The 27,006-nt window shown below is 35.5% G+C and overlaps 1 protein-coding gene across 1 annotated transcript in view; it reads left to right on the forward strand.

The window, feature by feature from the left end:
• Positions 1–27,006, forward strand: part of Fife (regulating synaptic membrane exocytosis protein fife) — a 1,049,884-nt gene that overhangs the window by 642,884 nt on the left and 379,994 nt on the right. Inside the window, exon 6 of the mRNA XM_069845197.1 lies at positions 3,970–4,129. Coding sequence (XP_069701298.1) covers positions 3,970–4,129 — 160 coding nt within the window. The remainder of the gene's footprint in view (positions 1–3,969; positions 4,130–27,006) is intronic.

Raw genomic sequence — 27,006 nt, forward strand, 5'->3', positions numbered from 1 at the left:
CATGTACGAAAGTTCCAAGTAGGATGGAAGGACGCATTTTTTTGCTGTCAATATGATGAGAATATTAAATGTATGATTTGTTCACAAGTATTACGAGAAAAACGGTTGTATAACATAAAACGGCATTATACTATAGTCCCGTCGCTCTAATTTCCGGCAGCCAATCACATTTCCGGTCGGCTATATTTAAACGTGTGCGTCTTGTGATTCGCTGATGCATTTCCTAAGGCTCGATAAATACTTAATATAATCGCCCGCCATTTTGGCTCTTTCGTTGGGTTCGCAGAAAGCATACGAGGACGTTATTTGCCGCTCAATTACAGTGCGTTTGATTTATTATCATAGAAGCTACGACATGATAATGTTTAACGGTGCGGCAAATAGATCCCTCGTCTGGTAGTTCGGCAACGAAAGAACAAAAATGGCGAACGATACTACCTACCTAGACTTTATAGAGCCTTCACTTCCTAAGACGTAAGCAAAGAGGAGGAGTCACACCGGGAATAACAGCGTCGCGACTATACATGTTACTGATGAAACATTAAAAGGTTAAGTGTTATTGTTATCATCATAATCATCATCTTTATCATCACCATCATCATCATCATCTCTGTACGTCAACTCTTTTTCAGCAGATGTACGAAAAATGCGGTTATCTCTTCAATTTGAACTCACTGATTTACTATGTGATGTCAAATGAAAGCTAGATGTAAGGACTTGACAAATGTTGAACCTTCAAATCTTTGCCAAAAAATAAATATCCGAAGCTTCGTTCTTTCGCTTGCTCTGTTGAAGCCATGTTCGCTACAACTTACGTTAGTGAAAAATTATTTTCAACAATTAAAATAGTAAAAACAAATTTAGATCACGACTGGCAGTAAGTGACATAATTCCTGATTTTGAAACTTTATCGCAGATACATTCTGAAGACGGTTAATTTTAGGTTGTGATATTGATCATTTATTGTTCATTTCTTTCTTCGTTATACGTACTAAACATTAGTTTCTAGCCTTATACTGTATAAAATTATATTTAAGTGCTTGACGTAAGGAAAATGAAAATCCGTTAATAAGTCTGACAATTGCTTCACTTCCCCCTTCGAGTGTCCGCCTCCCTCCATAGGTGCTCTGCACGTTGCAGGTTACACAGTGGCTCGACGCACGATTACATTTTCGCCACCGCTGTTGTATTTGAAGAACATGGGAGTCAGTGTCAACTAGAGAGATCTGTGAGGTTGCTTGCTTACAGAAATATTCGTGTTAGAATTCGTATGGAATTTGTCTTGTCCAATGATGATTTCTTGAATAAATTTTCTGTTTTCGTACATATATGATAAAGATCAATGTAATTATTTTTATAAATACAGGGTGATTCAAAACCTCTGCGACAAACTCTGAAGGGTGATAGATATAACAATAAGGAATCATTTTTGTTAAACAGCCTATGTCTTTTGACGCGTCGTTTCGAAGATACCGTTGAAAATGTTTTTGAGAGGGCGTACGTCAATGTATGCTAATCATCTCTCAGAGGTTGGTGCGGAGATGCTGAATGACTCTGTATATTTTTGATAGACTATTACACTTTTACTACGTCATACTGCTTTTGACGAATAAAACGGTACGAAAGGACGTCTTTCAACCAATCATGGCTGCTTATCGCACAATTTTATCGCGTCCCTAGCATTTGTTTAATTTTATCTCTTCCCTAGCATTTGTTTATTTTTATCACTACCCTAGCGTTTGTTTCTTTGTTTTCCAACATTTCAAACTGCATTGGTCTGGAAGAAAAAAAAAACAGAAAATTACAAACCACTCCAGTCGGTACACAGCACTTTCAAATATGACTCGCATTGGCATTCAAGAACAAGAATTAATAAAGATCACTGGTCATAGCTATGCATCTTCCCTGAAACCCTATTTACAAATAAATGAAGAGCACCATTCGGAAATCCTGAATAAGTTGAGGAATACACCATGTACATCAACGAGTTCACTTCTTTTATGCACAAGTCTAATATAACATTAACTGAACCACCAACCACTAAAACATTCAAATTTGAAAATTGTACTTTAAGTAATTGTTCCTTTTAAAATTATTAATGTTTATTTTTTATTTCAACATCGTTAATCAAAACTTTTCTTTTTTATTTCATCATCCCTAATTAAAAATTTTGTAACACTTGTTTAGAGTAGGTTATGTTATAGCTTCTGCTATATATTATGAATAGTCACGTATCAGAGATTGTTTAATACTAAGATTTATTGAAAAATCATCTGTCAAGTGACGTTGATTACTGGATAATTGAAGTGGAATGCAACTTTTTAATAAAAATGAAACTGATTCAACAAAGTCTTCTTGACTAGTAACCTAGATCATATACACTGCTGGAAAGTGAAAATGATACACCCAGAAGGGATGGTCGCAGGATCATGAAACTTGGCATAGTTATTGCACATCACACTAGAAACAAACGATCAACATATCACCTTTCTGCGGGGGTTGGAAGCGGGTGACTTAGTACCCGGAGTGGCCACCACGAGCAGCGATGCACTGTTGAACCCTGGTCGCCATGGACGCATACAGGTTGCGGATGTCTTGTTGGGGGATTTCCCTCCACGCCTGCAACACCTGTTCCGTCAGTTGGGCCACAGTAGCAGCAGGGGAGCATGGGCATGGATGCGCCGCCCATGGCATGCCATACGTGTTCGATTGCCGATAGGTCTGATTACCTGGCTGACCAATGCATGATGGGAACATGTTGCAAGGCCACTCGTGTGATGACTGCAGTGTGTGGGCGTGCATTACCTTGTTGGAACACCCCATTAAGTATGGTGTTCATCAAGGGTATCACAACGGGCCATATGACCTGATCCACATATCGGCGGGCAGTCATGGTGCCCTCAACCACAACTAGGGGCGACCTACTGTCGTAACTGATCGCTCCCAGACCATGATGCCAGGGATTGGCCCTGTGTGACATTCAACAATAGTGGATGCATGGGCCCGCTTACCACGACTCCGGCGGATATGTTGCCGTCCATCATTGTGCTGGATACAGAAACGAGACTCATCACTGAACACAACAGCATTCCATTCGGCTCTCCATTGTCGCCGTTCTGTGCACCACAGGAGCCGCTGGCGACGATGCATTGGGGTTAATGGTACACATTGCATAGGGGCCCTGTAGTGGTAACCAGCAGCAAAGAAACGGTTCACAACGGTGCGTGGGGACACCCTGCAGTTGACTGCTGCTCAGATTTGTGGTGCTTATCAGCCACTGCTGTGCGCACTATGCGTCGGTCCTCACGCTCCGATGTTGCACGTGGTTGTCCTGAGCCAGGTCTCCGGGTGCTAGTGCCTTCCTGCGTCCATTGGGTACACACACGCTGGATGGTTCGTAGACTGCGACCTGTTCGGCGGGAAATTTAACGGTATGATGTACCCATCTCCATCATCCCAATAATCTGTCCTCTCTCAAACTGCGACAGCTGCACGAATGGGGGTCTCCTTCGGCGTCCAGGCGTCTTTACTCACTGCCTACACGTGGATACAAAAAAACACCTTTCCATATCCCAGAAACGACACTTTACAAGATGGCCTGTGACAATGTTCCCATACGTGGCCTGTGGCCATCCACCGTCGTACAATACCCATAACCTCATCATTATACACCCTTTGCATGGGCATTATCCCTACCAAGTTTCATGATCCTGCGACCATCCCTTCTGGGTGTATAATTTTCACTTTCCACCAGTGTATATTACTTCGTTATTTCTAATCTTCATATACTTTCTTCTAATCGTGTAATAGTCAATTAAATCCCACTCAAGTTTTGATTTTCTCTGGATAAATCAAAACCTCTAGTGAGATTACTGTTGGTAAATTTTTTTCATCTGGCATTTTGTATAATACCAGGTTCTGCTGATTAATTTGCTGGAATATAAACTGAGTATTTGCACTTTATTGCAGGAAATCGGAGCCCGCCAAACCCCCGTGCCGCACAGGAGCATGTCGGGTGTGCCTCAAGAGCTTCAAGCCCAACGACTTCTTCCGCACCTGCTTCGAGTGCCAGCAGAAAGTGTGCGAAGACTGCGCTTCCTATTCAAAGCTGGACGAGAACCAGGACGAGGTAAGTACCTCACAGTGAATTATCAAAGGCGAAAGAAAAGTAGAAATACCACGACAAAAAATTTGTATATGTGCAGAATACTGAAGAGCACAAATGCTATCTTTTTACTTGACGTCGCAATCTCAGAACAGAATTCTTCATCGTAATCGCCAAAAACGGCAGAGGCAAGGCACAATTTTTACAAATATAGTCTGATACGAATTTAAATCTTACGTAAGTACAAAATTCGTGTCTTTATTAATGCGATACATTCGTCGTTCTAGTCGTAATTGGAACACACAGTAAGTACTAGATAGGGAGAAAATGTTGCCGCTGAAGCAGGGAAAATTGCATCTTTAAGGCTCGTCTAGACGGGGTCAATTCATTGGTCCGGGTTCGAATCCTGATGGGGGAAAGGTAGCTGATCGAGGTATTTTCCGGAGCAAATGCTTGGTAACTTTCGGTGCTGGACCCCGAACCCATTTCACCTGCATTATCACCTTCATTTCATTCAGACGCTAAATAACCTAGATGTTGATACAGCGTCGTAAAATAACACTAATAATAATAATAATAATAATAATAATAATAATAATTATTATTATTATTATTATTATTATTATTATTATTATTATTATTATTATTATTATTATTACAAATTTAATCAAATGACAGAAAGTTTCAATATGGAAATTTCAACTCACAAATCTAAAGTGATGGCTTTTTTAGGAAAGGAACCAGTCCGTAGCAAATTTGCATCAATAATAATATTATCGAACAAGTTAAAAATTTTAGTTATCTCGATTACCAAATTTCATATGAAGAACAAAAAGATTTGAATGAGAAAATTATTAAATTCATCAGAGCAATGGGGATAATTAATCAGATATTCAAACCAACCTTAGAAAAAAAAAATACACTCGCACCAGAATTTATAAAACTTTGGCCAGACCTATACTCTGTTTTGGTAGTGCAGCTTGGACGATTCGTAATATTGATTCACAAAGATTAACGGCGGCAGAAATGAGATTTATGCGTCGTACAGCGGGATACACGAGAATGAATCACATTAGAAATTTTGACGTTATGAAAGAAGTCCAGATTGAACCGATTACGAAATACCTACAGAAATAGAAACAAAACTGGAGATCACATGTCATCAGAATGCCTCGTTCTAGAATTCCACGCCAAATTTTAAATTATCTTCCTGTGGGCAAGAGATCCTTGGGTAGACCGTTCAAGCGATGGCAAGAGACCGTAACGGACCACTAGGCCCAATACATGCAAGGATGATGATGTGATGATGATGACGATGATGATGATGATGATGATTATTATTATTATTATTATTATTATTATTATTATTATTATTATTATTATTATTAATTTTAGCTGGCAGAGTAAGGCCTTCTCTTTCAGTCAACCAGCAAAAAGTATATATACATGTGAATGAACTTACAAGCTACAAAGGATACAACAATTTGATTTCGAAAAAAATCACGTATATACAAGAGTTAGGCCTACGTACTTTTGAATTAAACACTAAATTACTATGAACTATTAATTAAACAATGAAATACAAACTGTGTAGCAGAATTAAATTTAAATATATGGAATGTTATTATTTTTCAAATAATGGTAGATAATAGGAAGAGATCATTATGAGACAATTGTGAAAATACAGCGCTATCAAGATGCATGTCTGAAGAAAGAAGTTACTATATAGTCAGTGACCGTTTAAGTCAGTACAATAAGAGTGAATTTCTAAGAAGGTTTAAACCATTTTTAAAAGAGTTTATTGTCTTGCAGTCCCTAATACTTTGTGGCAAGGAATTCCATTGTCGCGAGGTGGAGTCTGTAAAAGATGATGAATAATAAGATGTTCTATGAAGCGGTATAGGCCTACTTAGCGTGCCACAGAGAAGTGATCTGGTATTTACGATAAAATAAACGAGACGAAAGGTAATTTGATGTTAGGCCTAGGTGTGCAGAATTCGAAAGAGTAAAGACCAAGAGTGTAAAGTTCTACGTTCTTTGAGTCGGAGCCACGAAAGACTTGCGAAGAACGGTGATATGTGATCATATCGTCGGATGTTGCACACGTATTGACGCACATATTCTGAGCTCGCTGTAACTTGACTGACAGTTCAGAACTTAGGTCACTTAACAGAACGTCACAATAATCGAAGTGCGGCATTACTAGGGTTTGTACTAGGGTAAGTTTTAGTTGCTGGGGCAAGAAGTTTCTTAAGCGACTTAAACAGTGAATGGAGGAACAGATTTGTTTTATTGTTTCTTTAACTTTAAAATTCCAATTTAGATTATTATCGAAAAAGAAACCAAGACTTTTTATGATAGATGAATAAGGGATTAGACTACAGATAAATAAGGGATTAGTAATAATAACTAAGTAAAAATAAGTGCACTGTAATAGTTCTGTGTGTAGTTGTATCACAGTCTAGTATATATAGTCACGAAGGTTGAGTTGTTAAGGTTGCTAGGAACAATAGACTGTGCAGGTACTATTTCGCATTGTCTGTAATGAGGCGATAGTAGCGATCCTAGTGGTTAGCGACTATCTATTGATGCATATCTTAATATATAAAATTGAATGTGGGTATGTATGTATGTATGTATGTATGTGTGTATGTTCTCTATACAAATCTACACGCTTTAACCGATATGTGCCAAAGTTTGCACATTTAACCTTCATAACCAGGAGAAGAACATAGACTATATTAAAATTGTGCAAATGGAAGTTAAACTAATTAAAAATATAAAAAATAAAAATAAATAGATCAAAATTCATGTATAATATTAAAATACAAAATCTTCTACAGTCAATTGTTTTTTATTATTGTCTGCAGCATTCAACATCGACTTTCACGAGGCCATGGAAATTTTAACACGAAATTAAATTACATTGTTGTTACAAATCATGAAGGCTAAAACTAGATAATTCATGCAATAAGTATCTTTACGTAGTCCAGGACCGTATTATGAATTCCTCGATGCAGTTTTGTAGATAGTGAGCAAACTGTTTTATACAACTGAATTCTAGAATTCTTTGAAACTACAAGGATTGCTACCACATAATTTACTTAATATTGAATAACCAATAGTACTATTGCGAAACCCACCAATATTATGCACGAATAAGAATTGGTATGAAAAACTCATATGAAAGGTAAAAGAATTGGCAATATTAACTACAAAAATAAAAGGAGATGTTTTTATTCCACGTATTGCTAGGATACTCATTCAATTTTAAGCAACTGCAATTTCAATGCCGCTAGCATTTGTAATGGCCATATTAAAATGAACCTCAAGGACAGTCGCTCAAAGTTGCAGACATTAACTTAAAAACTGCGTGTTTTTCACATCCTCAACTGTATTTTATACAAAGAAGTGAAAAAAAAAAGATTTTACACATATCAATAAGCAATTCAATGATACTTTTGTCATGTTGTTAATGTAGTATGTGAATGTGCAGTTACCCTTAAAAAGAATGAGACGATTCTTGGTCGTCGGAAGTTAAAGTTCTACAGCGCGGTTCACTCGATATCGACGTAACGATACATACCATGACAAATAGTACAAGAATTGTTACAAGGACCACAACAAGGACAAGGATCAGAATAAGGATCACGAAGAAGACTGCCGTTTAAGGCCAGGATTTCACAACATAGCTCGAGTCACAAAATATCATTGCTTCACTGTACCGAATGGCAAAAGCCTGCTAAGGGATCTACATTCTGGACTGCTACTGTCACTGTCTTGTTTATTATATATTGAGCTTCGTGACTGTATGCTACACTGTGGTTTGTATGTAATGAAGAATGGTTTCCCTAGCAACAAGTTGCGTGGGAATTCTAACTTTCAAGGCCTAACAACAATAGCTGTAAATACAACAAAAAAACAGGATCGTCCAAAAACAGTTCTTTCGGCACGAGAGTTTATATAAAACTTAAATTTCGTTTAATTACAAGACAAACCATAGATTTGTAAAATGACTCCAAGCAAATTCCGTGAATATATATTATTACTAGTGGCTTGTACAGCAAATGCTGCAAACTAAGTTCATTAGACGTTCAAATAAAAATTATTCAGATTTATTTCCAATGAAAATACCAGATATTTTGAAAGTTATTTGCTTCCATAATAATGAAACATACTCCCTCTGAATGTTTTTTTATGGCAAATACTTTTTCTTGAACCTATTCACCTTCAGTTTTTTGGTTTCAACGTGAAAACGCAAGTAACAATGTCAGGACGATCAGTGGGTTTTTCATGTGGAAGTAAAGCAATAGCTATTTCAGGTCATTGTGGATTGTAGATGGAAGTTTTAAAAAAGTCAGGTTTGCTATGCTTTCCAACAATAGACATAGCATCTTGGTATAGCTGCTGCATGTAGAGCTTGAAATGTAGAGGGTAAAATTATTTTATCCTGCTAAGAGATCTTGCTGAAATGATCGGGAGACTACAATATCTTGTAGGCCACTTATTTTAACAGTAAGTAATATCTTTTGGTCTTTCCATAGTAACCGTAATTTTTGCACTCTCTCGAGCCAATACTGAAAAATCTACACCACACCGCCATTCAGTATATGAAAAAAATCCAACCCCACTTGATTAATAACTATAAAAATATTTGATTTAAAAAAATATATATATTATTATATTACATAAGTTTTGTAGTATTATATAATAGCCGTCACTCAGTAAATTATAGAAATGAAAATCTAATTTAAGATATTCTCTACATCTACTTATATAACCCCAAAACGTTCCACTTTCATATCATCAATATAGCACTATAATTAATGAAAATAGTCACATCATGGCATTAACTATAATAATATTTCATTTCTAATGGTAATAATGTCCTTAAACTACCTCAAGTTTTGTAGATTTTAATATTCAATACACAGCTGTACTCAGAAAATTACACACCGCAGAATCAGACGTATAAATTACTTTTAGTAAGTCTTGAAGTTTTTAATAATCAATAATTATTAAATTTTCTGTAAATATGTCAGCAATCCTGCAGGTTATGGCCTTCGTGTAATAGTCTATTGTTTATTGTAGTGTGTGTTTTGTTTTATACTGAAATGCAATTAATTAGTTTTCAAAACTGATGAAAGATGGATTTTGGAAAATAGGAAAAATATGTAGGAAAACTAACGCTTCACTGAAAGTTACTATTTTTCTGAAAATCCTTGGATACCGAGCTTCAAAATGACGGGTCATTCATTAAAATCCGTTCAGCCGTTTTCTCGTAATTTTCTCAAAATATATTAATTTTGAATAGCGATATTGTTGCATTTTGTGATGAAAATACATCCTTATATTGTTTCTTGTATTTCTGTTTCCCCTCTCATAACTTAACTATTGTATTATCACTATTATTATATCGACATTCCAACTTTTATGAGCATGTCTTGTTGTTTAAAAGAGCGTAAATAAATAATTACCAGTTAGAAATCCCTGCAGTATTCGAATACGACGCCTAATTATGAAATAGTTCTCATTGTATGGACAGTATTTGTGTTTCTGTTACCTGGTTATATTTGTCTGCGGTTCTGGTTTTCTTTTTTACTATGTTTCCGCTTCAACTGTCATATTTTCAATAGTCTACTACCTGACGATTTCATTTGCAAGATGAAATGAGTCTCACATTTTATGACAATGCTGAGGGAACGTCTTTATAATGGGAATTCCAAACAGAAGAAATGTCTGTGAAAATAATGGGATTGTAAATAAACACAGATGGCGTCATGGAAAACGTGCCACAATTTATACTGTACTTGCGTCAGCTCTATTATTAAGCTTGTTATACTTATTCTTCAAATACCATCGCCTTCAAATATAGCGTTTAGATTATATTGTCAAACGGACCCCGTTCTATTAAAAATAATTACTTTTCGTGTGCCATTCAATTTGGTGGATGTGAAGAATATAATAATGACATTTAAAAGCTGTGACATTTAAATTTCTAGTATTACGGTCCGAAATGAAGTAAATGAACTCCAAAATTTTTATCAATTGAATGCAGCTTCTATTTTTCATGATAAATCTTCATATGAATTTAACAAATGTTTTTCCTTCTACAGCTCTTATATGCTATGTTATTTTTAAGATTTTCGATTCAGTCATATCAAGTAATGTTTAATAATTGAAGCGTTGGGCCGAATAACGGTCTATGTTACAATTTGCTAATTGTGCAGGAGAACCAAAATTGGTACATCGTAACTCCGCTCATAAATTTGCTATCGGACAGGCAATATAGAAAATACAAGAACGTGAATGATATGTTCCTATAAGCTAAATGAGGATGTTAAAAATTGGGTGAAAATACAAAAAATGTGAATTTATGCTCCTGTAAACTGAAAGAGGGCATTACAAATTGTTTGAAATACAAAAACGTGAATGGAATATCCATATAAACTGAAGGAGGATATTACAAAATGGGGTTAAAATACAAAAACGTGAATAATATGTCCCTATAAGCTGAAAGAAGATATTAAAAATTGGATGAAAATACAAAAATGTGAATTTAAACCGAAGAAGGGTATTACAAATTGTTTGAAAATACAAAAACGTGAGTGATATGTCCCTCTAAGCTAAAGGCCTAAAAGCTCAAACCGAAGGCCTGCCCATGGGATCAACCATTTCCAGCATACTAGCAGAAATATTCTTACACCACATAGAACAGACATACATACTAAACAAAGACAACAACAAACACGCAGACAACATCATATATTGGCACAGATACGTAGATGACATACTAATACTACATAAATGAAACAAAAGACAGATCCAAAACCTGCATCAACACATAAACAAAATACAACCAAAGCTACACTACACATTAGAAATTGAAGACAACAAATCCATAAATTTTCTAGACATTACAACAACAAACGTCGACAACAAATACACATTCAAAATCTACAGAAAACGAACAACAGCAACAACAACACACATACACAACACATCCAACCACCCAATACAACACAAACAAGCTGCATTCCGAACAATGGTACACAGACTACTCAACATACCAATGAACCAACATGTTTACAACGAAGAGCTAAACACAATCAAATACATAGCACAAGAAAACGGATACAACCCTAACATAATAGACAACATAATACGTAAGACAAAACATAATCACAAAACACATAAGAATACAACACAAACCCAAGAAGACACAAAAATACATCACACTAACATACGAAAACAAAAACACACACAAGATTGCAACCTCATTCAAGAAATTAAATTACAACATCGCATACAGAACAAATAACACTCTACAAAAACATCTCAACACACAAACAACACAAACAAACAAATACAACCACACAGGCGGATACACACTCAAATGTAACACTTGCAACAACTTCTACATAGGACAGACAGGCAGACCATTTCAAACACGTTACAAGAACACATCACAGCCATAACAAAATTACAAAACATTTCAACATATGCAGAACACATCACAAATGCTAACCACACCTACAGAGACATCAACACAGGCATGGAAATTCTACACATCCAACTAAAAATCCAGAAACTAAACATACTAGAACAACACGAAATATACAGACACACAAAAACACATCCAAATGAAATTCTCAACACACAGCTCGATTTCAGAACACACACACTCTTTGACTCCACATTACATTACACAAACACATCCTCACAGGAAACAAAAAAAGGCGCCAAGACCAGCAACAACCAGTTCTGAAGAAGGCCAAAAACAGGCCGATACATGTTAACGAGTTGCGGTAAAATCTAACACGAGAAAGATATATAGGGCAATACATATTCCTGAAGGAGGTTATTAAAAATTGGATAAAAGTACGAAAATGTAAACTTATGCTCCTATAAACTGAAGGAGGATATTACAATTTTTTTTTAATACAAAAACGTAAATGGCATATCCCTATAAGCTGAAGGAGAATATTAAAAACTGGGTGAAAATACGGAAATGTGAACTTATGCTTCTATAAACTGAAGAAGGATATTACAAATTATTTGAAAATACAAAAACGTAAATGGCATATCCCTATAAGCTGAAGGAGAATATTAAAAACTGGGTGAAAATACGGAAATGTGAACTTATGCTTCTATAAACTGAAGAAGGACATTACAAATTATTTGAAAATACAAAAACGTAAATGGCATATCCCTATAAGCTGAAGGAGAATATTAAAAACTGGGTGATAATACGGAAATGTGAACTTATGCTTCTGTAAACTGAAGAAGGATATTACAAATTATTTGAAAATACAAAACCGTAAATGGCATATCCCTATGAACTAAGGGAGGATATTACAAATTGTTTGAAAAAACAGAAACGTGAAAGTTGTGTCCCTGTAAACTGAAGAAGGTTATTACAAATCGGGTGAAAAGGAGACGGTGAATGCTCTATCCATATAAACAAAAGATAGTATGTTACAGATTGGGTGAGAATACGAAAACGTGAAGCAGAATATACAGGGACATCATTTTATTTTTTCTTCAATTTTTATTGTACCTGCGTTTCTAAATATACTTGACTCCCACCCCTTTCACTAATGTCCTTGCTAACGTCAGTCACACAAACTTACGGTCGCTGTTGCTAGCAGTAAAATAAACAGTACAGGGTACAGTGTGTTTCAGAAATATGTTGCGTTTTCTATAAAAGATAGAGCTTATATTATTGAAGTTTATTTTCACACAAGTATGGTGTGTAGCATAACTGAATTTATCTGTGTGGACTGAGCACAAGTGAAGATTAGAGTTACCGAAAGTACGGTACCCTATAATATGGTACGGTACTTAATAGCATTATTTAAACAAGAGTTTTGTTTTACTGTTTGTAGGTATGAAGGACGATGATGGAAACTGGAATTACAATATAACCGAATGTTAACAACAGTTTTTTTTCACAATTTCCTTATTATATCATTACGGAATATTTTCGTAGAAATGTCATTAATCTGGTAGATAAATTTAGAGCAACAGAGTGTACAGAAAGGAAGAAAAGTGCAATATGGCCAACAAAGGTGACAGAAGATGCTGTAGAAGATGCTAGAAAAAGGATGCAGTGAGGTCCTAATAAGTCGGTCAAGAAGTTAGCTGTAGAAATTGGGGTTTCTTAAGGAAATGCTCACAAAATTCTCAGGAATAAATTAAGTTAGTAATATGCTGAATAAAGTAGACATTACATAATGAATATAACCACCTGAAGAGTTGAGTTTGTCAGTTACGTTCCAACCCTTGAGGTGGACGGACGTCTCGTCTCTCAATCTTGTTGAGCAGCGGTGTTCCGACTACTGTGCTCGCGGTTGTTGTTCTTGTTTTGTTTGAATTATTTTGATTAGCAATGGCAAGTAAAATCTGTAGGAAGAATACTATTAAAGCAGTGTTTAATAAAGATCAACAACGTCCTACTGCATACGAAATACACCAATGGTTAGAAGAAAATATCAACGTTCGAGAAGATGAATTGGACACATTACAACTAGTGAGTAAACAGAATGCAGTGTACATAAAATTCAATAATCAACTTAGCTACGAGAAACATCTTCAACTACACACCGGAACTTCAACAATCCAGCTAATGAATGGTGCAACAACAACTGTAAACATAACAGCAGGTGAGTTTGATACTACTACAGTTAGAATCTTAAACGTGCCACCAGAAGTGCTAAATGACAGAATTATGCATGTTTTGCAAACTTACGGGACAGTGCAAGAAATAATAAATGAAAAGTGGTCCAAAAAATATCGATTTCAGGTGGATACTGGTATTAGACTAGTGAATATGCAAATTAACAAGCAAATTCCATCTACATTATATATTGCTGGCTATGAGGCTTATGTTGTCTATCCAGGTCAAGAACAAACTTGCTTCCTTTGTGGCAGTGCATCTCATATTCGCCGTTATTGTCCTGGTAAAGGTTCGCGTCAAATTGGGAATAATAATAACAGACCCTTTCTGATGAGTGATCTTCTAAAACCGATACGAGATTTGCCTGATGAAAATCATCCTTCGACCGTTCTTCCGATCTCAGAGGAGGCAACCACCAGTGCTAGCTCGCGTACGATTGAGCAGAATACTAGAGAAGATGGACAAGGTGGACAAGAGTTCACAAGAGAAGATGGAACTTCTACTGAAACTACTACCAGACCGACCATGTTATTAGGACAAGACCCCATACAAGACGATATAGAGAACAATCTCGTTGAAATTGAAGATTCTGATACTATAACGGCTGATGAGGATGAAAGTGACACAAGTAATGGACAAATTTCTAAAATATATATTGAAGCTAAAGAGCCTGGGAAGAAACGCCGTAAGAAAAATCCTGAACTTGATCAAGTCAAAAATGATGGTCAATCTACGAACATAGAAAAAAACAAAATACTTGGAAACTCATCACAACTGGATTCCCATATAAAAGATGATGGAAATCAAGTTAAATTAACAAAGGGGAGCAGTAACCAGTCTAATGCAATAACCAGTATACAGGAATCTCGGACGCGGATGGAAGGTGATAACTGGAGTGACGAAATAGAAATGGAAGGGAAGACAATGGAAAGTGAAGTAGGCATGATTGATTCACGAACTGAAACGCATGGTTCAAAAAAACTAACGAAAGTGATTACGAAACAACGTGTACATCCCTACAAGTCTGACGAAAGCAAGTCAGGCACTTTACACTTACGGAAAGCAGATCAATATTAGTCTTCATGGCTTCGCCGCTAATTTATAGTGTTATTATGGCACTGACTTTGTCTATTGCAACGGTGAATTTTAATAGCAGTTCATCACCTACAAAAATGAAAATGTTACAGTCTTTTTTAAATGTAAATGATATAGACATTGTTTTTTTACAAGAAATCGTATGTGACAGTTTTTGCTCAATTTATGGTTATAATTCATATATCAATATTGGATCGGAATATTTGGGTACAGGGTTCTTAACTAAATCCGGGTTAAATTTGGAGAATATTGAAAAACTCCCCTCTAGTAGAGGTATCAGTGGTACTTATCGGGGACATGTTTCTATAAATATTTATGCACCTTCTGGGAGTAACAAACGATTAGCAAGGAATGACTTTTTTCAAAATGATGTTCCTTATTTGATGCGTGGCCTACCCCCATCATACATACTTGGAGGGGACTTCAATTGTGTTCTCAGGCCCCAGGACTGTACCGGTGCTTACCAGCCTAGTGTTGCTTTACAACAGTTAATTAATCAACTGCAAATGGAAGACGCATGGATACACACAGCCCGCAGTATGGAATATACATATTTTTTTACACAATTCTGCTGCAAGATTGGATCGAGTTTATGTATTGAAGAATATTAAAAAGAAAATTAGTCGGGTAGAAACCTCAGCCGTCCCCTTCTCTGACCATGCTGCTGTTATACTTCGTATAGCATTGAATGCCGCCTTTATTCCTATGGGTCGAACATATTGGAAAATGAATATAAGTTATTTGGAAGATATAGAACTTAAAAATCTCGTACAACAATCTTGGGAAGTGTGGACTTTACAAAAAACACGATATTCTGATATAGCTGAATGGTGGGAAAAACTAGTAAAACCCAAAATCAAATACCTTTTCAAACAATATTCGTATAATAAACATTACGCAGAAGAAAATAAATTAAACTTTTACTTCCGATGTTTATCGGACATACAGAAGCTTTATGTGCCTACAGCGAAAAGTCGATCTGATATGAGTTGTATTAAAGCAAAAATTACAAATATATACCGGAGGAGACTTGAAGGAATCAGAATACGTAGTCGGGTGGCACTAAATGTGTTAGACGAAAAGACGAATCTATATCACCTATTAGCTGATCAAAAACGTCGTAATAAAAGTATGATCCTGAAAATTAATAATAACGATGGAAAAGAATATACTACACAACATTCAATTAGTCGTGTGTTTTACGAACATTATAGTCATTTATTCAGTAACGAAACAGTTCGGCACACTAATCTAGACAATTTTTATGGACCTGCACCATATCGAATCTCGGAAATGGAAAATGAAAATTTGGAACAACATATCAGTAAGGAAGAAGTTTATGCAGCTCTTTTGCAAGGGAAAAAATAAAAAACTCCTGGCAGCGACGGAATCCCACAGGAATTCTACCTTAAATTTTGGGACCTAATAGGCACCGATTTTACTGAAGTTCTCAATGTTATTATTACTAGACAGAGACTTTGTACATCCCAAAGACGTGGAATCGTAGTCCTAATTAAAAAGAAAAACGGGCACGACCATGTGAATGATTATAGACCAATCAGTCTCCTAAATTATGACTATAAACTGTTAGCGAAGGTATTGACCAACAGGATACGACCACTTCTTAGCCAGCTCTTACATTCAGAACAGCATTGCGGAATAATAGGACGTAATATATTTAATGTCATATGTTCTTTAAGAGATGTCATTGCTCATGCCAATCACTCCAGAAACAAATACCTTATAGCCTCCTTGGATTTTCATAGGGCATTTGATAATCTTAGTCATGAATACCTGTTTCATTGCTTGTCTTGGTATGGGTTTAGTGTGAAGTTTATATCTTATATACAGACCTTATATACTAATATTGTATCAGTTATTCAAATTAATGGTTTTCAAACACCAGAGATTCCTGTTTCTAAATCAGTTCGTCAGGGCTGTCCAGCATCTATGACATTATTTATCTTAGCCCTACATCCTCTGCTACTGAAGTTAAATGAAAATATCACTGGTGTATCTTTTAATAATTATCATCTGTCTGTGGCGGCGTATGCTGATGATGTGAACGTAATCCTTGCAAATGAAGAGGATATTCAACACATGACGGATTCTCTACATCAATATTCTGCGATGTCTGGACTAAAGCTAAACTATCACAAATCACACATACTACCTCTTGGGCCCTGGGATATTCAACCTCAAGTTGCTCCTTTCACAACAATTACATCCTTAAAAATTCTAGGTATTTTATTTGCACCATCCATTATTGAAATGCAACAACAAAATTGGAAAATTGTCTCCCAGACAATTAAAATTACCGCTCAACAGCTTTATTATCGTGATCTCACTTTACATCAGAGAAGTTGGATAGTGCACACATTTCTGCTATCGAAATGTTGGTACCTGGCCCAGGTGCTTCCAATAACAATTACCTTTGCAAGGCAAATAACGAGTGCAATATGCTGGTTCTTATGGAAAGGAAGCACCTTTCGTGTGCCCCTGTCAACTCTGTGTCTCCAACCCATTGAAGGGGGGATAGGATTACTAAATATTCGTCTGAAGTGTATGGCCTTATTTTTAAGTCGCGGACGGAAGATACAGCATACTCTATCGTGTTTTTCCGCTTTCTGGCTACAGTTTTGGACGACAGCAGGTGATTTGCGAAATCCTCCTGATTTACGTGTTGTGCCACGATATCTCAAGTACCTTTGGACTTATATACAAGAATGGAGTTATCTAGACCCCGCTCAGTTTATCGTAAACAAAAGTTTATCAAAGGCAATTTACAATACATTAGTACCAACTGTTCCTGTTGCTCCTCTACGTATTCAGCGTATTGTACCAGAGAATACCAAGTTCACTCAACTTTGGAAGAATATAAATTCTCGGGTACTACCGGTGACAGTGCGTTCTGTGTGGTATACAGTAACTCATGATATAATCGCAACAAAAGAGCGTTTATTTAAAATAAACAGAGTAAACAACGATGTGTGTCAGTATTGTCAACAAAAAGACTCCTTGCATCATCGTCTTAATACTTGTACAAGGAATCTATCCATACGAGAACAATTTGGGAAATATGTGAAGGACAATAATATATTTGGAAACGACACTCTTCATCCTACAATGTTTCAATTACCAGACTTTAATTTCAAGCCACAGCAAAGACAAAATGCTGCACTGTGGTTGATAGGTCATACAGTAACTTTCCTTATTCAGAACCAAGAGAATACCTTTAAAACACAATATGTAGCTTATATTAATCAGGCTAGAAGGAACAGAATTCTCTATCGAAAATGGGACCTTTTGTTTGGGAATTATCTCGGGCACTTAGATTAATTAATTTTGATAGTACAAACACTTTCAATAGGACATATAAGCCTAATTTAAATATATGTCTTTATTTTAATTTGTCTTAATGAAATAAAGTTCCTTCTGAGTATAGAGTGGGTGGTTTCTCCCGGAATGAATGACTTTTGTTATTGGATGCATGAACATGCACTGTTTGCTTATTATAGAGTGAAGGAATTACTTAAATAGTGCAAGTCAGATTTTTATGTTATTTTATAATGGTTAATACGTATTTACAAGGTTATTTCAAGTATGTACGGGGGAAAAAGTATGCATGGAATTTGTTGTCACTACAGCATACATTTTCTATCAGTTTATTGATTCGATTGAAGTGTACGTGTGAAATTGTGTCAGTACTGCATACTGGCTATAACAGATTATTTGTCCAGGTTGAAATGTATATGTGATTTGGTTTTAGTACTGCATACTGGTAATATCAGTTAAATTGTTTAGCCTAAAAGTATAATGGAAATTTGCCCTCAGTACTGTATACTGATTATATCAGCTTATCTGTTCAGATTGAAATGTATATGTGTTTTGGCTTCAGTTTTGTATAATGGTAAAATCATTAATTTGCTTAGTTTGAAGTGTACATACGAAATTATTTCAGTACTGCATACTGATATATTAGCTTACTGCATAACTTGGAATGTACATGTGCACCATTATTAGTATTGTATACTGTTATATTAAATTTATTGTTAAAAAAAAAAAGTTTGTCAAAAAAAATTGTTACTATTCTACTGTTTTTTGATAAAGTACTGTAAAGTAATGACCAAACTGAAAATCGTAATATTCTATATCCCAGTAACATAAATGGATACACTACTTTTGTCTCCTCCTATAGCTAGTAAAATTATTTGTTTACATATTGCACTAGTAACTCCAAACTCCTGTAATGGAAGGGGGGTAACAGCTTTTCCGAGTATAGCCAGGTTAATGTTAAAAATGTTGGTAAAAATAAAGTGATGTCCCTGTACAAATTGCGGTGAAATACGAAAACATGAGACGTATACCCATATAATCAAAATGCTTTAAGAGGCAAATAAAGACATTAAAATCGTTTGGTGGAAAGCTAGATGTCATTATGTGAATCTTCGAGAACTTAAATTGGATTTACGAGAAACGAATAATGTTAATAATGAAATAATACAAAATATGGCCAACTAGCGACGAAGTTGTATAAAAGATGGAAACATAACAAAGTAACAATAATAGTCTACTCGTAGGAAATTCCGGCTTTTCTACCCAAACAATGAAATTACCGCAACTTGTATTATTTCAGTAGGAGTTGTTATAGCGAGAGACGCGGTTTTGGGCTTGTCCTGTTTTATCATCTAATTCGTCCTGGAGTTCATATTGTCAGAAACGGTACAAAGGAAATTGTTTATTCATTTTCATACATTATTTTCATAAGCTTTCACGTCTCGTAACCCTTAAGGCATTTCGCCATTATGTGGAACGGCATTGGGACAACAGACTCCATGTGTGCGGTACATTACGTCCCCTAACGACTGTTTTCTTTCGTTCCTTCTGTTTGTTATTTGATTTTCTCTGTCTTGTCTTATTCCTTTCTCGTTACCTTTCCCTCATTCTCTAGGCTTGTTGCTGCATTGTTTTTATTTTTGTGTGCGCGTTCTCTTTTCATTTCATTTTGTCGTTGAGCCACCTCTGGTAACAAAAAGAGGTTTCTCTATAATTCCGGGTCTGAAACTCGATTTTGACCGCTTGCGGATTCAAGCTCTATCGATTTCAGTCAAGAGGGCAGTTCAGCTCGATTGAGAAAACAAAAGAGATTGGATGAAAGAGGCTGGCATTGTTGCGCGACGACAAATGAAATAGCTTTTGTTGGCTCTGATTCGTGTACGCTCTCCACTGCTACCGTGTGCTACTCAAATCCCATGCCCCCTAATGTAACCAAACACGGCTCCTTTTTTATTGCAGACATCACAAATACTCGTACAGTATAGGGCAGTTCTCAATCTCTTTTAATTTAGGACATTAGCTGTAACTAGCTGTTAGGAGAAAATCCACAAACGACTAGGGAAAACACGGAAATTTTACTTGAAGCAAGTAAAGCGATAGGTTTGGAAGTAAAGCCCGAAAAGACAAAGTACATGATTATGTCTCGTGACCAGAATATTGTACGAAATGGAAATATAAAAATTGGAGATTTATCCCTCGAAGAGGTGGAAAAATTCAAATATCTCGGAGCAACAGTATAGAGGAACATCATTTTATTTTTACTAACATTTTTGATATTAACCTGGTTATACCTTTGCATCAACGGTTGCTATCCCCTTCCACGACTGGTGTTCGATGGCGTAATATAAACAAATCACTTTACTAGGGATAGGAGGGAAGAAAAGTAGTTCATCCATTCACGTAAACAAGGAAATATCGCGATTTTGATAATTTTCATTAGGTTTTTGTTTAATCAAAATACAGTACAGTATTAACAATGTTTGTTTTTACTCACGAACTGAGTTATCCATACGGACGTATTCATTATGCAGTGTATATTATACTGTCTATAGCACATTAGCGTACACTATAGAGAATGAAATTAAATTGAAAAATAATCATAATATGGATAGTTAAACACATTTTTCAAAATGGTGGCGGTTCATTTCGATACAGGCTTCAGTTCTAATGTGTGTAATTCGAATTACCAGTTTCGTCCTTCGTACTAGTAACTCATGTTGAAATAATTCTGTACCTACTCTATAAAAGAGTGCCTTACGTACTGTAAATTCAATCTTCACTTCTGCTCGATCCGAAAAGATAAAATTACTCAGACATGCTATCTACTGTCCGTCCAAGTGGTTATGTCGCAGGATCGTAGAAAGGAGGGGAATCACGTGACATTTAATCATTTAACGAGGCCCTTTTATTTATTTTAAACAGTTGTATAATATTACGTAAATGTTCAATTCTTAACAGAAATTAATGTTCTCAGAAAAGAGCTAAGACAGCCCAGCCACTAGCCTTTACAGAGAGGCGAATAGAAGCTGGTGGGGAATGCGACGTAGGCAAATGGACGACGGTACCTGTTCGGAAATGATGCAATATTGAAAGCTCTTTCGTCATTGGAAAACGCGAACATATTTTTGGAACGTACTGTGACGGTAAGGATACTATGACTGTATATGCGGTCTTGGTTCTGTGTGGAGGAGGGTTGAACTTCATTAGTAAAAAGGGTGGGAATGAAGTAGATTCAAAAACTCAGGTACAATAAAAATTGAAGTAAAAATAAAATGATGTCCCTGTATAAATGACATTCGGGAGGAAATTAAACGCAGAATAAATGTGGGAAATGCGTGTTATTGTTCGGTTGAGAAGCTTTTGTCATCTAGTCTGTTGTCAAAAAATCTGAAAGTTATAATTTATAAAACAGTTATATTACCGGTTGTTCTGTATGGTTGTGAAACTTGGACTCTTACTTTGAGAGAGGAACAGAGATTAAGGTTGTTTGAGAATAAGGTTCTTAGGAAAATATTTGTGGCTAAGAGGGATGAAGCTACAGGAGAATGGAGAAAGTTACACTATGCAGAGCTGCACGCATTGCAATCCTTCACCTGACATAATTAGGAATATTAAATCCAGACGTTTGACATGGGCAGGGCATGTAGCACGTATGGGCGAATCCATAAATGCATATAGAGTGTTAGTTGGGAGGCCAGAGGGGAAAAGACCTTTAGGGAGGCCGAGACGTAGATGGGAAGATAGTATTAAAATGGATTTGAGGGAGGTGGGATATGATGATAGAGACTGGATTAATCTTGCTCAGGATAGGGATCAATGGCGGGCTTATGTGAGGGCGGCAATGAACCTCCGGGTTCCTTAAAAGCCAATAAGTAAGTAAGTATAATTGTGTACCTACCATTTACTCAAAAAACAACAATTTTTTGGTAAGCTTTGTCTTTTAGGCAGCCTTCACTTGGAGGAAGCTAAATAAAATAAAATTCAAATATATACGTTTTCACTATGCCTAAACGAGACGCTCTACTGTAGTTAATTTATTTTTTTTTCCTACAATAAGTTTCATAACAGACAAATTGTTATACAATCCACAGTTTGCAAGATATACAGATTGGTTTTGCAGTAAAAACTTCCCTTTTCACAGGGATGTGGTTCCTGTTATAAAAATCAGGGGGTTTCACGTAAGCTAAGTAAAGGAACAGGAGTGAAAAATGACTTAAGCAGGGGTGTTCTTAAACTTTTGGTAGGGGTTGTATTCACTCATTATTTGTATCTCTTTGAAACCCAAAATGTTATAGCGTCGTAATATAAACTGAAATCGGAAATAACTTTTATTGGTATAGCTATGACTGCCGATCTATACGCAACCCTCGTGTGTTGATAGAAACAGCCTGGCTGGGGATGAAAATAGGAGGAGGGAAAGGATGTGATATTGCTGTAATCTGGCAGAAGTCAGGAAAGAAATTGAAGTGCTGGAGTAGAAACCCTGTTCCCTTTATGTGGGGTGTGCGTTAAGACGCGAGTCTTCCTCTCTAACCCCTCGTCAAAGTTCAAAAGAAAGAGAGCTAACTGCATCCACCATCCATCAGTCCAGATGGAACTCCATCTCAAGATCCAAGTAGAAATAGGATCGAAATTCTCTCTCTCTCGTCTTTAAAATGCAATGTCGTTTTAAAATTATCATTAGTCTTTTATTTAGGTTTTGATCAACTATAAAGTGTTATTAAAGTAAGTCAAATTAATGCAATTATTTAGCTATTCATATTAAAATTTCAAAACTCAAAGATTTCCTTAAAGCAGTAAAGTTTCTTGCACGATTTTATATCCACTGCTGTATAGCTTTTTTGTACGACTATTTCGTTTATATGACGTCATTCCATTTTCGACCAATGAAGTGTAATGAAATTTTGAATTCCAACCGATCACGCTCAGACTTCGCGATAATTTTTGCAGCTAGATTTATCGCTATCAATTTATCGCATGGTCATTCTTTTGTTTAGTCGTTGTCGCCAACTGTTTCCACGTGAATTGATGATCATGAATACTCGTACATTAAGATGGAACTACACGGTTAAACTTTTCTTTCAACTTTAAAGCAGTGAATGCATGATTGATATTTAATATTAATTAATATATTTACGCAGTAAAGACGACGTTCAAAACGGCGCAATCTTTATGCATCTTAATTGAACGTACCTTTCAAACTTGATTCTTTCAATATTCTTTCCAGATTGCACGCATACGCTATTGGAATATTGAACTGTGTAGGTGCAGCTTTAGTTCCGTTACACACTACAGCGAGAATGCGTTTGTCGAGCTATAAAACATGCTTTCATGTAGCACTGATTGTAACGGTCGAAATAAGACACAGCTGACATTGGTCCTGCTCCCACGGTAACATAACCTATAAGTAGCCTATAAAATTGGTATTTTGTGAATGAAATGAAACAATTAATAGAAAGTCAGATGTTCAAATTTATGTAACATCATCGCATATCAAACCCAAAGACCTTGCATAGTAATAATAAGGTCTTTTTATCAAACTGCCGTCCGTATGGCGTAATAAAATTCGTGTTTTAATTAGGCCTATCTATACAGAGATGGCTTCACTGTGTAGCAACATGTCTCGCATTGGTATATAGCTGTCCCCACAGTTATAGTTAAATTAAATTATGATTTCAGCAGATAATGAAAATGTATTTATGTTATAATAATAAAAGAAATGTTCAGTACATGTAATTAACATTGTTAAACCTGTATTTCGCAATTGGCATTACTGAATAATAACATCGAATTTCTTTATTGCAGTAATCGACATTCATCTACAAGTATTTCAACTTCATAATGTCTGAATAGGTTAAGTATTCGTTAATAAACAATTATTAACATTTTGTGATCGAATTTTAGGGATATATTATTTACATTTTTATTTTATTCACGAAATAGTCCTCGCTTCGCTCGTGGTTTCATCGGCAAATCTCAGACCTCTAGTGACATTACTACAGATTATTTTTACCAAGGTTATATTGAACTTCATGTTTGATTCTCTGTTCATGAACATGCAACATTTTTGTGCGATTCTCTATTCAGAAACATGTAACATTTTCTATACAATTTGTCAGAAAACACATAAACTTCCTTTGCATTTCCTGTTCAGAAAGATGTAGAACCTTAATGCGACAGGCTTATGTCAGTAGATTTACTGGCATGTAAAAAAACTCCTGCGGGACAAAATTCCGTCACACCGGCGACACTGATATAACCTCTGCAGTTGCGAGCGTCGTTAAATAAACCATAATTTAAATTAAAGATATAGAATTGTCTCTCTCTGCAGTCCTCTGTACAGAATCCCGTTACGATTCAGATGCTAGTTCTCCATCCAGCAATGTGTACATTTTCAAGTGCGAATTTCGACTCGGTAATTTGTCAAAAAAAAATCCACTGAAATATTTTACGATAAATAAATACGAATAGTCGAACATGCGTCTGATAAAGGTGAAAACATTTATCTACGAAATGATTGACACAACGTTTTCTAAGTTATGACAGCAGAAATATTGTACATGTTAGTTTATGTTGACGGCTAATGTATTTAGGAGATACAGCACGTGAAAGTCATGCATCAATGATGCTGTGACAGTTTAATAATGTGCATTCAGTCCACCGTGACCGATGCTCTATTTGTACCAATATAATATTAATGCCTATCTCTCTTAATGGACTATATAGGTACACTGCTCTAAATGTAATGCACTCATCAAATTTCAGTACTAGAGAATAAATAGCAGTTAAAATTGCATTAAATTTATTGACAATAGAACTAAGTAAAAATCAGTTTTATTGAAATGAGAGATACTGGGTGTTCAGTTCAAAGTGTGTCATGGCTTGCTGTATTCCGTCATGTGGCTAGCCGATGAGCCTAGAGAATTTAATCTTCCTACACTTCCGCAGAGGCGTATTACCTAAATGCGAGAGAAGTTGCCTAGCAAGTACGGCGTTCATTCTGAAGAGTACATACCGATACGTACGCTAACGCCGGTAATAGCACAAAAGTAATAGCAGTAATACCAATAATACTAATCCTTGTACACTGCCGTTCAAAGATATCTGACACCTACTAATCGATAGTGATCAACAATTTGTTCGTGTAAGTGTGGTTTTTTTAGTTGCTACTGTTATGTATAGATGGCGAAGATAGTAATCAGTCTCGCCTATAATACATAAATATACCCGCATTAAATAATTCAAAATTTCATCACCTACACGATTGTAAAAAGCACCAAGTTTAGCTGTAAACCGCTGATATTGTAAATTATCAGAACAATAATTTATACTTAATCTACATCATTTTCCCCAACGCTTTTTTTTTCACCTGTCCCAGTAATAATGCCACCTACTGAGAACTAGCGGAACTATTTGAAAGTTGTTGCATTTGTTACATCTTTGGTTCTGACTTACTCGCAGTTAGAACATGATCTCTAGGACAGATATCTTTGAACATCAGTGTACACGAGGTATGAATAGAAGTCGGGCGTAACTTTGTACACAGCCCGTATTAATATAATCCCAATCTTATGATAACTATATAACGAAAAACACAGGCTAGTGTACAAACTAATAAAACGTTAATAAACGTGATTTAGGAGTTTATATACAAAATAAATATGTTAAATCGATATTATATTTAATGTTTAATACTTCTCCTAAATATTTTATTGTTGATACTTGATACTTCAGGATTATTTTAATAAATTAATTAAATAGTTTAGGACCAAAACTTGAGCTCTGCTTTATTCCTGCAGTAGCTGCTTGTACACGATCAAATTTTCGTCAAATTCAACGCTTCACAATACTTTTCAAGACTTGCCAGTACTTCGCAAGTTGTATTAAATCAATTGCAATATTCTACTTTAATGTACGTTTCATTATAAAATCACTTACAATAGGCTACTTCAATGTAAGTTTTATCAAATTACTTATAGTAGGCTACTTTAATGCAAGCTTTATTATTAAATCACTTACAATAGACTACATTAATACACATTTTATTATCAAATCACTTACAATAAGCTACTTTAATGTAAGTTTCATTATCAAATCACATACAATAGGCTATTATAATACACGTTTTATTATCAATCATTTACAATATGCTACATTAATGCACGTTTTATTAACAAATCACTCACAATAAGCTACTTTAATGTACGTTTCATTATAAAATCACTTACAATAGGCTACTTCAATGTAAGTTTTATCAAATTACTTATAGTAGGCTACTTTAATGCAAGATTTATTATTAAATCACTTACAATAGACTACATTAATACACAGTTTATTATCAAATCACTTACAATAAGCTACTTTAATGTACGTTTCATTATCAAATCACTTATAATAGGCTATTATAATGCACGTTTTATTATCAATCAATTACAATATGCTACATTAATGCACGTTTTATTAACAAATCACTCACAATAAGCTACTTTAATGTACGTTTCATTATCAAATCACTTACAATAGGCTACTTCAATGTAAGTTTCATCAAATTACTTATAGTAGGCTACTTTAATGCAAGATTTATTAATAAATCACTTACAATAGACTACATTAATACACATTTTATTATCAAATCACTTACAATAAGCTACTTTAATGTACGTTTCATTATCAAATAACTTATAATAGGCTATTACAATGCACGTTTTATTATCAATCATTTACAATATGCTACATTAATGCACTTTTTATTAACAAATCACTCACAATAAACTACTTTAATGTACGTTTC

The sequence above is a fragment of the Periplaneta americana genome, chromosome 14, assembly GCF_040183065.1.
Source record: "Periplaneta americana isolate PAMFEO1 chromosome 14, P.americana_PAMFEO1_priV1, whole genome shotgun sequence".
NCBI classification, from domain to species: domain Eukaryota; kingdom Metazoa; phylum Arthropoda; class Insecta; order Blattodea; family Blattidae; genus Periplaneta; species Periplaneta americana.